Source organism: Physeter macrocephalus, chromosome 6 (assembly GCF_002837175.3).
Source record: "Physeter macrocephalus isolate SW-GA chromosome 6, ASM283717v5, whole genome shotgun sequence".
NCBI classification, from domain to species: Eukaryota; Metazoa; Chordata; class Mammalia; order Artiodactyla; family Physeteridae; genus Physeter; species Physeter macrocephalus.
The window spans coordinates 17,237,297-17,250,134 of record NC_041219.1 but is presented as its reverse complement, the minus strand read 5'-3'; the positions used below and the strand labels follow the sequence as shown (position 1 = coordinate 17,250,134).

General features: G+C 37.3%; 1 protein-coding gene across 7 annotated transcripts in view; it reads right to left on the bottom strand.

The window, feature by feature from the left end:
- Positions 1–12,838, bottom strand: part of METTL25 (methyltransferase like 25) — a 129,560-nt gene that overhangs the window by 43,938 nt on the left and 72,784 nt on the right. For all 7 annotated transcript variants that reach the window (XR_003680093.2, XR_003680097.2, XR_008617555.1 and 4 more), the window contains exon 8: positions 9,812–9,885. Coding sequence is in view for 3 of the 7 variants with exons in the window: in XM_028490421.2 (XP_028346222.1) it covers positions 9,812–9,885 (74 nt within the window). In the remaining 4 variants the exon portion in view is untranslated. The remainder of the gene's footprint in view (positions 1–9,811; positions 9,886–12,838) is intronic.

Genomic DNA, 12,838 nt, shown 5'->3' with positions numbered 1-12,838 from the left:
TTTATCTTTACCTTTTTAATTTCAATTTTTCAATTTATTTAAAAATCTATACAATAGACTAGTAGAAAGACACATATATCACTTATAAATAATTAAGTATTCATTTTGGGGGTGCACGCTCAAGAATGTTTATTGACAGAGGTGTGAAATTTAAAAATATGTTTGAGATCACTGCTCTGAGCAGCTGGAGAGCAGAGTTTCCACCTGTTTTGCTCATGATCATATCCCCTGTGCCTAGCGTAGATGCTCCGATATAGCAGGATCTCAATAAATGGATTAAATAATTAAATAAATATCTCTTGCAGCAACAAAAACATCTAGTCAGACTATAACATGAAATGCATTAATACAGTAAATAGATCTATTTGCTAATCAAGTAGAGTTAGGAAGGCAGGCTTAACTATACAAATAAACAAGTGTGATTTAAAATATATATAGAGAGAACTACTGAACAAATATATAAGGAATAGTGCAATGTAAACAAAACAAATAATAACAGTTAGTATTTATTTCATGTTTACGATGTGCCAGGACTTCTAAGTCCTTTGCTGCATTTACTTATTTAATCCTTACTACTACTCCATGTGGTAGGTCCCACTATTATCCCCATTTTGAAGATGGTGAAACTAAACAACAGAGAGGTTAAGTAAACTGCCCACAGTTTGAATTCAGGAAGTCTGGCTTCAGAATCTGGGATATTAACTACTATTAAATATTAACTCTGGCACAGTTCTTCAACAGGATTTATACTCGATATTGTTAAACTGCAGATGAAGAATGTCTACCTCTGTGTTATAGACAAACAGAAGTAGGCAGACTCCATGTGAACTCAAGACTGAAATAAGTTTGATTCCTTGCTCTACCACATATTTACCACTTAAAAACCTCTCTTTGCCTCTCCTTGTTCAGCAGCAGAAGGTTGAAGATAAGAGAATCTATGTATGTACCATGCTTGGCTCAGTGTCTGACAGACACTCAATGAATGGAGGTAATTTTCCTGTTATTGTGCTGGGTTCTAGGGGTAGAATCATCCACAGTTTATAAAGGAAGACAGGTGAACAAATGCTATAATTCAATGTGATAAGCACAAGATGGTGCTCAGAATACAGTACAGAGTAGGGAGTGCTTTAGCTGCTGGAATTGACTAGGGTAAGCTTTCTTAGAGGAGGAATTAAGTTTCAAAATGTTTCAGTTTCCAACAGTACTGTGAACAGCAATATTGATAAAACAAATGATAAAATTATAAAAGTAACATACTAAAATTAGGCCAACACGTAAAATATAGAAATAGGTTACAACAATTTTTTTTAAACTGTTCTCCTTAAGGACTCCAAAGAGGTACTTTAAAGGGTTACAATTTTCCATAAAATATGAAAAGGATAATTGTGTAAGAAATAAGTCCTTTTCTAAAATTTATTAAATTTATTTGGTTCTATGTAAGACTGTATTTGAAAATAGAGTGCTATTGTTAAAAATTCAGAAAAAATGGTTTTATTACTTTCACGGTATAGAAGGAGAAGGCAAGTACCAATAAGTCCATTTTGGTTTAAGAAAAAAAAAGTATATTTTACAGGAAACAGAATGTCAATTTAAATATTATTACCAAAGCAACACAAGATTTAGCATAATGAATCAGGCTTTTAGAACTTTTGGAGGTAAAGGTTACTTTTGCAGGACATGGCTCTAATCTCTAAAGTCTGGGTGTCTTACAAATCAACCTTCTCAAAAATAATAGCTGTAAAGAGAGTTTATGATGTAGAATGCAGTCTGCTTCTTTGCAGCTACAAGAAAAAGAATATTTCACTCATCAGACTTTAGGAGGGTCTATAGTTTTAAGGGTAAATACTGCAATTCTAGTCATTAAGAAACAAGAGAAAAAAGAGGCAGGTGCAAAAAAAATCTCAAAACTTACCTATATGGAAAGTAAAAGCACAGAATAGGACTGTTAACAAATGGAATATGGGGCAATCCCGTTTTCAATTTTAATTTTTAGTAAGTGCCTATTGCATTTTTCTCCTTATTTAACACTAAAGATTTGGAGTCTACCTTTTACAGTTATACATTATGACATCACAGGATCACTGCAGTCTTAATTTTTGCTGATGTGTGTGAAGATAAATAGAAATCCTTCTCTCTGTTAATTAGTTAATATAATTAATATAGTTAATATAATTGTTTTCTGTAAGAAAATGCCTAAGATCAGGGATCTGGATGCCATCTTGTTCTGCCTCCTCTGATGTATCTTCAACGTCTCTTTACTCACTGAGTCTTTACTCTTATCACTGGAAAATGCTCAAGTTTCTCTGCCTGAAAAAACCAAGCAAGCAAACCAAAATCCCCCACGCCAAAAAAAACGTCTTTCTGATTCTATATCCTAAAACTATCTACTATGTGGTGGTTGTCACATGACCAAACGATAAAGAGTTGAACGTGAGTCTGCCTGTCCAATCACGTAAGTTAGTTCACGTGTCTGGCATACATTGTCATGTGCGTGCATCCTCTACAAGTGGTTGTACTTTTGTGTATTTTACTCTACAGTACTGTATAGAGTACAGTAGTACAGTATCTTTATTACAAGCCCAGGATGTCCAGAAGCAAGTGTAAAAGCAGCGGTGATGTAGCTGGTACTGCTAAGAAGCACCAAGCGACAATGATGGAAACAAAAGTGAAAATAATCGAGAGAGTGGAGTCACAAGAGGAAGAAGAAGTAACTGAAGAACTGAAGAGATTCACGTCGCAGGGAACGGTCAGGGGATTTTCTTTATTTGAGGAGGCACTGTTACCGTTTCTGAGGCACAGGACCTGAATGCAGAATGGTACACAAAGGTTGCAGCAGCCATTCGGAATGCAATCCATTGCTATAACGTCTTCTAGGACGAGAAAAAAAGAGCTACTACCCAGATACCACTGGATCATTTTTTCAAGAGGGTAGGCAGAATTGAATCCAGCAAGGAACCAGCACCTGTGCCATCAGCGTCAGGCGTGAGTGAAATTGCAGCTTGCCCTCCGTCTCCTGTTGCTGATGATCCTTCAGCTCTACTATCTCCCCGCTCCTCTCCCTCCCCTAGTCAGTAACTCTTCTTGCCTGTTCACTCGATGCCAGCCCCTGGATGCCAGCTGTTGTACTGTACTACTGTGCTTTTCAAGGTACTGTACAGTGAGATTAACAATGTTTTCTTTATTTTTTGTGTTTGTTTGTTTTTTACGTATATTTGTGTGAAAAGTATTATAAGCCTATTATAGTACAGTACTATATAGCCAACTGTGTTAGTTGGGTACCTAGGCTAACTTTGTTGCAATTACGAACAAACTGGACTTACAAACGCACTCTCGGAACAGAACTCGTTCGTATGCAGGGGACTAACTGTATGGCAATATGAGCTAATGAGAAGCTGATGACAGAGGAGAGAAAGCAGATAAGAAATGTCAAGAGAGGAGTGATGGTGGATATCATAGAGATGATAATTTTGAGTAAAGAACTAAAGAAAGAGAGTGAACTAGCCATGTGGATATCTGGTGAGGAGCATTCCAGGCAGAGGACACATTATGTGGAAAGGCTCTGGGGTAGAAAGTGTTCCTGGTATTTTCAAGTAATACCAAGGAGAGCAGTACAGACATAAATAAATGGGAAAATAGTAGAAATGAGATCAGAGATATAATGAGTAGCTCCATCATATAAGGCTTTGTAGGTCATAGTGAAAATATTAGCTTTACTTCCAAGTGAATAAGAAACCATGGGAAGACAGTGAGCAAGATCTCACTGAAAAATATTAACAGGATCACTGTGGCCATTGTGTGGGGAATAGACCCTACGGGGCAAAAATAGAAGCAGGAAGACCAATTAGGAGGTTATTACAACAATCTACCCGAGAGATGATGGTGGCTTTCACCAGGGTGGTGGCCCTGAGGATGGTTAAGAAGTGGTAGAATTTTAGATATATTTAATTAGACAGACTATAAAATTGTTGAAGGACTGGATCCAGGCAGTGTGAGACAGAGAGGTCAAAGTTATCCTGGCCTGAGCAACTAGAAGGGTATGCTTGCCATTAACTGGACTATAGATTTGAGATTCACCAGCATATAAATAGTACTGAAAGCCATGAGACATGATGAGATCACCTAGGTAGTAGGAACTGATAGAAAAAAGCACTCCAAAAATGAGAGGTCTGAAAGAGGAAGAGGAGTCAGCAAAATAAACTGGAAAAAAAAAATGAAAAAGGTGACTATCTTAAGAGGGACTTTCTCTAGCATATGAGAGAAAGTAAAAAGTGGTAAATTGTGTGAAATACTTATGGCAGGCTGAGTAAGTTGAGGATTGAGAACTGACCAGGAGATTTAGCCACATGGGGTCATCAGTGCCCCTGAAAAGGGGAGTTTGATGGAGTGATGGAAGTAAGGTGTGATTGGAATTCAAGTGAAATGGGAAAGAAATTGGCAGCACTTTCAAGGAGTTTTCCAGTAAAGGAAAGAACAGATATGGGATAGTAGTTGGACGGGAAAATGGTTCCAAAGAGGATTTTCAGAATCTGCGCTCTTAACCACTATGATAGATGACTTCAATTAATAAAGCTGAAAACTGGCCACCAGGGCTCACCAGGTGGCAGAGGAGTAGACACAAACAACTCATTGTACATTTAGATTCAATAAGAGCAGTGAATCCCAGATTAAGTACTATGGGAGGAGAGAGTGAGAAGGAGAAGAGAAAGATACCAGAGATGTCTTCCAAACTGGGTTTTAAAGAATGCCTAGGATTTCACCTGCCAGAGGTCAGGGAAGGAAAAGATGCAGAAATGGGGAGGAGAATATTTCAGGTAGGCAAAGGAGCTCCAAGGAAGCATACGAGGTCCAAAAATAATTGCATGGAAATGATGAATAATCCAGTATACAAACAGTGTGCATGGGCAGCTGCTTGGGGTGCAGAGAAGAATGGGGTGCAGAGAAGGAAGAATGGGGTGATGAATTAGGCTGGAAAGGACAATAGTGGCACCTTAGAACTGGCCTTGAATGCCATAATAAGGATATTTTAGTTTTTGAGAATAAAGAAGAGAAATTATCAAACATTTTGAAGTGAGAAAAGTGACATGACTGTTTCTGAAAGATAAATGATGGGACTTGAAGAACAGATTAAAAGGGGGCCCTCTGTCAGAATAAAGCACAGTTAGCATGCTAAAAAGGAATCAGTATTCTTTCCTTTAATAAAAGTGAATGCACTAGAGCTAATTAAAATTCTACTCAAGTGAATCCAACACCACCCACATGCTTTCCCCAAAATACAATTGTAAGAACATGGTTTCCTTGTAGCATTTTCCAAAGAAGCAACATTAGTTTAGGAAATTATAGGAAAAGGTAAAGTAGACATATACTAAATAAAAATAAGCACATGAAGGACAGAAAGTATCAAAGTTCAGTTTCTCCATCATCAGAAAATATTTATGAAGTTATTTATTTTGTGTTTTATATGCTAATACCTACTGAAAGACTTAAAGGACCTTTAAGTATTTCTTAAGACATAACATAAAATTTTGCTGAAAATGGCAGTCACTTAAGGAAGTTACAAAAATCTTTAAAATACTCTTCAATTTAAAAGATACAGACCTGCTAATCTGACCACACATTATGGACTAAATAAGTAGCTTTAATTTGGTGAGCCAGTTTTCATGATCTGGTTTTTCACATACCTATCTGATTACTGCAAAATCAAAATGAAAGTTAAACTAATTCATAATTACAGGCATCAAAATTTATGTATTTCTTCTACAGCTGTTTACAGTACTCATTATGAAAGAGAATAATAAAGTAAGTAAAGTATACACATCAATTTCTCTGCTCTCTTTTGAAGTGTTCTAAAGGATTTTTATCCCATATCCCATTAAATGCTTTCTTTGGCATTTTATCCCCTTAGAAAGTTTCCAGATAAGGACTAATTGTAACATTTTAAAAATTATATAAATGATTGAGTTTTAACATAAGTGTTAAATGCTAATTCACAATTACAATAGAGTAAAAATGCTATAGTTTTTAAGTCCATGAAAAAAGTTTACTTCTAATTTTATGGTTATATAAACAATTAAACTTAAAGAAATGTTCAGAATAATATTTCAAGTAGTCTGAAACAGTATATCACTTGAAGACAATTTATTTAATTAGCAAGGAAAGCTAAACAAAATGCCGAAGAAATAATTCGGTGACCTTATTTTCTGTCTTTAGTAATCTTGCTGGCCAGAGATTCCAATCAAGTTAACCTTGTTAACAATGCCAATACAAGGAGACCTATAACTCCACTCATATTAAAAATATCCCAAGGGCTTCCCTGGTGGCACAGTGGTTGAGAGTCCGCCTGCCGATGCAGGGGACACGGGTTCGTGCCCCGGTCCGGGAGGATCCCACATGCCACGGAGCGGCTGGGCCCGTGAGCCATGGCCGCTGAGCCTGTGCTCCGCAACGGGAGAGGCCACAACGGTGAGAGGCCCGCGTACCGCAAAAAAAAAAAAAAAAATATCCCAAAGAATTTAAACTAAAAAGAAGTATGGGATAGCAAAAAGAAAACTTTTGTGGACTATGAATTTGGTCCTAGCTCTGGTTCTTTTAGGCTGTACGACTTAAGACAAGCTTTTAACCACTTTACCTTAATTTTCCTTATTACTATAATGAGGTGACTGTAACAGATACTAGGAGTATAATATTTAGTTCAACAAACCCTGGGGTGTAGCCTGAAATCAGATTATAATTTCACTGCTGTTGAACACAAACAAGTATTTACAAAATACTATGTATAAGGTATAAAGAATGTCAATAAAATGAACCCTTATATGCAACACCAAACTTGAGAAATAGAACATGAACAGTCTGTAGAAATTCCTATGTGCCCCTCATCTTCCCCACCTCATCACTTTGTCTACTCAGCTGTCCTCCCTCCCATAGGATACTATACCTCTGAATATTGCTTGTGTTTATCATTCTTATGCTTTTCTTGATTGTTTACCACATATTTACACTCCTGAATTAATTATACCGTTTGTGCTTGTTTCCAAATTATATAGGAATTTTTCTATAACGTTTAGATTCACAACATTCATCCACTTGGATGCATGTAGTTGTAATTCATACATTTTCACTATGGCACAGTATTCCACAACAGTTTATCCATTCTCCTATAAATGAAATTTTTATTCCTATACTTTTGCTCTTATAAACATTGCTGCTATTGATCATTCTTTTTTGTTGTTGTTATTGCCGTTTTATTTTATTTTTTAAAATTTGGCTGGGCTGAGCCGCGCTGCTTGCGGGATCTTAGTTCCCCAGCCAGGGGTCGAACCCGCACCCGGGCAGTGAAAGCGCTGAGTCCTAACCGCTGGACTGCCAGGGAATTTCCCTTTTCCGTAGTTAAGAAATGGCATCTGGGGGAAAATGAAGCCCTAAAAGCTGGCTTCATTTCTCTTGGTTTCCATCTTGTCCTAGATATTTGCTGTATAATTTTTAATTTCCTTGATAGTCTCTGATGTTCTCAAACCAATTAAAAACAAATTTAAATACACACACACTTGCATATACACAAACACACATACTTGTACACACACACCACACACTTACATATATACACATCTCTAGCATTTTTAGTTTTTCTCAGAAGGAGGGTTAGCCCTAATTACTTAGTCTGCTGTTAATGGAAGCAGGTTTCTATCATTTTCCTTGGTTTCTGCACATGCCATCCTGACTAGAATATGAAAGACTCCTGTGTGGACACTACATCATATGCATTCAGAACCTGATAGGCTGCCTGCCCCACAATGAACAACCGCGGGGTTAAAAAATATAACATGTGCAAGTCTTGGCAACTAATTAGAATGTGTGGTTTGATGATGAGAAAAGAATCGAATATGATTTTAAGATTTCTAAAGCTTGATAATGGTCATGCAATTCCCCAGAAATGACAAAAGAAGTCAAGAGACAGAAGAAAGAGGAACAGAATTGGTGGGAAGCTGACTTTGTTTTTTGGCTGTGGCTGAATCTGGTGTATTTTTTTTTTTTTTTTTTTTTTTGCGGTACGCGGGCCTCTCACTGCTGTGGCCTCTCCCGTTGCAGAGCACAGGCTCCGGACGCGCAGGCTTAGCGGCCATGGCCCACGGGCCCAGCCGCTCCGTGGCACGCGGGATCCTCCCGGACCGGGGCACGAACCCGCATCCCCTGCATTGGCAGGCGGACTCTCAACCACTGCGCCACCAGGGAAGCCCCCTGGTGTATTTTTAAGGTGCTTAAGGTACTTAAGTGAGGCTGTTCAGAAGCTGTTTCTCTATATTGAGAAATAGAGATTTGAACTTCAAAAAAGAGGTAGGAGCTGGATACATGATTTAAGTTATTTGTTGTGAGGGTAACTGTTAAGAGAAAGAGGAAATATAAAGAGACAGCAGCTAAGTATAAAACACTAGAGAATTTCTGGATATACCAAGGGGATGAGTAAGAAGAAAAATGCTTACAGAAGACAGATGAGAGTTCAAGGTAGGAAAAGGAAACTTAGAGGAATGCAGCTTAATGGAAGACAATGAGGACGAGAGTTTGGAGAAAACAATTATTACATGATCAAATATGGCTGAAAGCTCAATAAAGATCTGGAATCAAAGAAGTCTTAAATAACATCTACTGAGTAATAAAGGCAGGCAGGAATGTGGAGGGTTGGAGAGATTTGAATTTTTAAGTGAGAAGAAAGGTTCAGAAAAGAGTGTAGATGATCTTAAGTGGTCATCAAGAGAACAACAAACACAGTAATGAACAGATTTGAGGCCTTAAAGGAAGGCAGGCAGTCAATATTTGAGTAGACATGAATTTGCACAATTTTGTGACTTTTTCCAACAAGGTTAGCATCTTGGGGTGAGTTCAGAGAAAGGAACCAGTTTTCAGGAAACCATGAGAAATTCACTTTCAGACATTTAGAAGGTTAATATATGGAAAAGAGAATGGAGATAGGGACACAGATTTGGGAGTTATCTACATAGAAATGACAATTAAAATCAATGGTATATGTAGATATTTGTATGTCATAATTTCTTTTAGTAAAAAAATAGACTATTTTTCTTAGAGACATTATACCTAATCTGAAAATACCTTCTATTTCTGTTAATAAGTTTGGATTTGTTTTTGAGAACTTGAAAACTACCCTATTTTAGTTTGAAGATTAATCCTATTATAACGAAATGGCAATCAGAATCCTAAAATTATAACTAGTACGAAGAAACATTCATGAAACTTGAAGGGACTGCAGATGTATGCTTGAGTATGGCAATTGTTAAGCCAATATTATGAAAAATTCTCCTAATCCCTGCCTTTCTGTATAGGCAGCCATTATCTGGGAAAACAGAAACAAAACATATGCAAGGCTACTATTCTACCAGTAGAGACATGAATGGCCACACTGGCTGTTTAATATTGATATCTGTTCTAATTAGTTAAGTGTTTATGCTATAGTGGTTGTGAAATATTTTAAATATAACCCCTCTCATATTATAATATTATATTCACTGAATTACTTACATATAACATTTCAATACTTCTCAAATTCTGAAGTACATTTTAAATATATTTCTTTATCATCACAACAACCTTTCAGGACAAAAGGGAATCATTAGAACCCTTACTTTAATAATGATTAACCTAAGATACAGTTGCTGCATAGTTCTTTGTTACTTACTGAAATCGCACTCAAATTCAAAGCTTCTTCTACTAATAACAGTGACCCTGAATGAATTCACCTGAAAACTAAAAGTCACTTCACTTATAATACAGGATAGTTATTCTTATTGAAATGAAATCATCATACCATTTGGTGATGCCATAACAATCTTTAATAATATCCTGAAGTACGGCACGATAGAAGAGTGATTCAGTAGGCAGCTGAAAAAAATGCAGATATATATGAGCACAAGAAACAAATAAAAAACAGAAATCAAATCAATACTTTAGAGTCAGAACCATAAGTGAATGTTAGAAACCTGAGTTCATTGCTAAACATAGGGGATAATTTTATAACTTTTCTATTCTAAGTTACAATGTACTTGGAGGTTAGTTCTCATTGAGAAAATAGAAGAAACTATGAAAGAAGTAGTAGTGAATGAGGAAGAAAAGGAATAATCAAAGAAAAATTAGCTAATGTCCCAAATGGAGTGTTTATCAGTTAAAAACATAGAAATAAACTTCATGACCAACCAAGTCAGGCCTGTATAAGAGAGCAGACATGTAGGATGTGTGCAAAAGAGATAAGAATGTGCATCTTTCCTAATGGTGGTGGATTAGAGATATTACCAAGGATTCACAGCCAGAGAGAGAAGGTACTACCCTAAGTAAGGACATACTAAAATATGTCTGAGGCCTAAAAGATCACAGCATTACTACTACAGAGTTGAAAAGAAGGGCCTTGGAAAGGACATGAGATCAGAGACTGAAGTCTCAGCAGGACTTCATTTCCTGGGGAAAAAGAGGTGGGAAGTGTCCATGAAGGTGCAAAGGTAGGAAAAAAGGAATGGCTGAAGAGAAGGTCCCTAATGACACACAGAGTTTCAAAGTAGAAGGTAAAAAAGTACTATACATAAAAGAAAGAGTGCTTCACTGTAGCAATGTAAGAGGTACCTTTAAACGAAGAAAATACAAAAAGTTGCCAAAACTCCATCCACATCCCCATCCAACAGACATATCAGCAACAACCACCTTGCTTCCATGCAAAGTTATTGAAAAAAAAAAAAAGGAAAAATGAGCAAGTATGGAGGGAGCTTGGCAATATTGAATGCTTCTGAGAAGTCAAGTAAGTTAAAAACTAAAAACTCTTCAACCATGGGTAAAGTTTTAAAGATAGAGTTGAGTAGAATGTGTACTTCAGAGTTATCCTTTTGTAACTTCTATTCTCCTTCTGAGCCCCAAATTGTTATCTTCATTTGTTTTCAATGAGAACACATCTGGATTCAGGTGGAGTTTAATAGAAAATAAAATTTTGCCTGTGTGCTCAGGCAGAAAACCTACTCTACTGTCCCTTTCCCCCATCTAACATCAAGTTCCTACACTATGGGCCCCAGGTGCTGAGACTACAAAAAACCACAAGCTGGGAGTCGAGGGTCAACCATTATTTCTTGGGTCTTCACCCGACAGCATTGCCTTCTTAAGTCACTGGAGAATGTCTGACTTGTAGGGTCTTGACAGAGCACTTTGAACAACACAAGTTATATCCTCTCTGGATGTTGACAACAGTGAGGAGGGTGATTCCAGTAGGAAACGGTGTTAGGGATACCACAGTCCCCAACTCAACTCCTAAAATAACTCACTGAAAGCAGACACAAATACATACTTGAGTGCCCGCACTAAAATTTATAACCTTCAAAAGGCACACTCCTGGGCTTCCCTGGGGGCGCAGTGGTTGAGAATCCGCCTGCCGATGCAGGGGACACGGGTTCGTGCCCTGGTCCGGGAAGATCCCACATGCCGCGGAGCGGCTGGGCCCATGAGCCATGGCCACTGAGCCTGCGCGTCCAGAGCCTGGGCTGCGCAACGGGAGAGGCCACAACAGTGAGAGGCCCGTGTACCACAAAAAAACACAAAACAAAACAAAACAAAAAAGGCACACTCCTTATGTAAAATTTCTTTCCAAATACAACTTCTTGACTTGAGACAAAATCTGATTTCTAAACTTCCCTTTCCTGAAGATTTCTCCAAACATTTCATTAAGAATTTCCTCTCTCTGGATATATTTTCCATTTGGTGTTTTTTCATCTTGAGTAATTTTTTTCTTCAGTACCCCAAATCTCTACTTTATCATCTGCTCCCCACTTTCCCCAAATCCTTTCAGTTCTCTCACAAAAATGCTGAAATCCCTTTTCATATATTTACACCTACTCTTATACTGTTCTACTGAAATTCAAGGCATTTTGGGAAATTATTACATGAAGTGAAATATTAGTATTATAAATGGCTTACAAAGTTCTTAACTTTTTAGTTGATTAGCTATAATAGGTAGGAATTTCATTTTTATTTATTTATTTATTTTTAACATCTTTATTGGAGTATAATTGCTTTACAATGATGTGTGAGTTTCTGCTTTATAACAAAGTGAATCAGTTATACATATACATATGTCCCCATATCGCCTCCCTCTTGCACCTCCCTCCCTCCCACCCTCCCTCTCCCACGCTCCCTCTCCCACCCCTCTAGGTGGTCACAAAGCACCGAGCTGATCTCCCTGTGAGGAATTTCATTTTTATGTAAATTTTATCTGAAACTCCTAAAAATAGTCGAGCTTTTATTTGAACTGAAGAAGCCTAGCTCTGATGTCCCAGTAGTACCAAGTTATGATGCTATTTTGCCCCTCTGACTCTTTGGCAGGGATAGGGTGTCATTCATTTTTTTATTATATACTTTCATTTAGGAAAGCAAAGAAACTTAAAAATAAAGCTCTCCTTTCCCATGCTTTTTAGAAAAATTATGTAAAGTGGTATCCAAATAATTTAGAAATAAATGTATATTTATATTGTTATTAAAAACTGATTGTAGAAAGGCCACCAAAAAAGACCAAGAAATGTATTTTAAGCAAGAGAACATACAAAAATGGAATGCACAGAGGAACACAAACAGGATAGAATAAATCATCATTCCCAAGTTACCCTGAGTAAATAAGAGCTTTACATCTGTTTCCTAAGAGAAAGGAAAGAGAGTTATGAAGTGCCTTCAAATGTGCATTCCTGGACTAACTAGGACTATCCATCCTGATAAATACAGATGGGGGTAAGTGGGAAGGAAGTCAACACCTCCCGAGCAGCCCGTGCCTGACTACTCCAGGAATAAGCTAGATGTGGCTCAGAGTTTA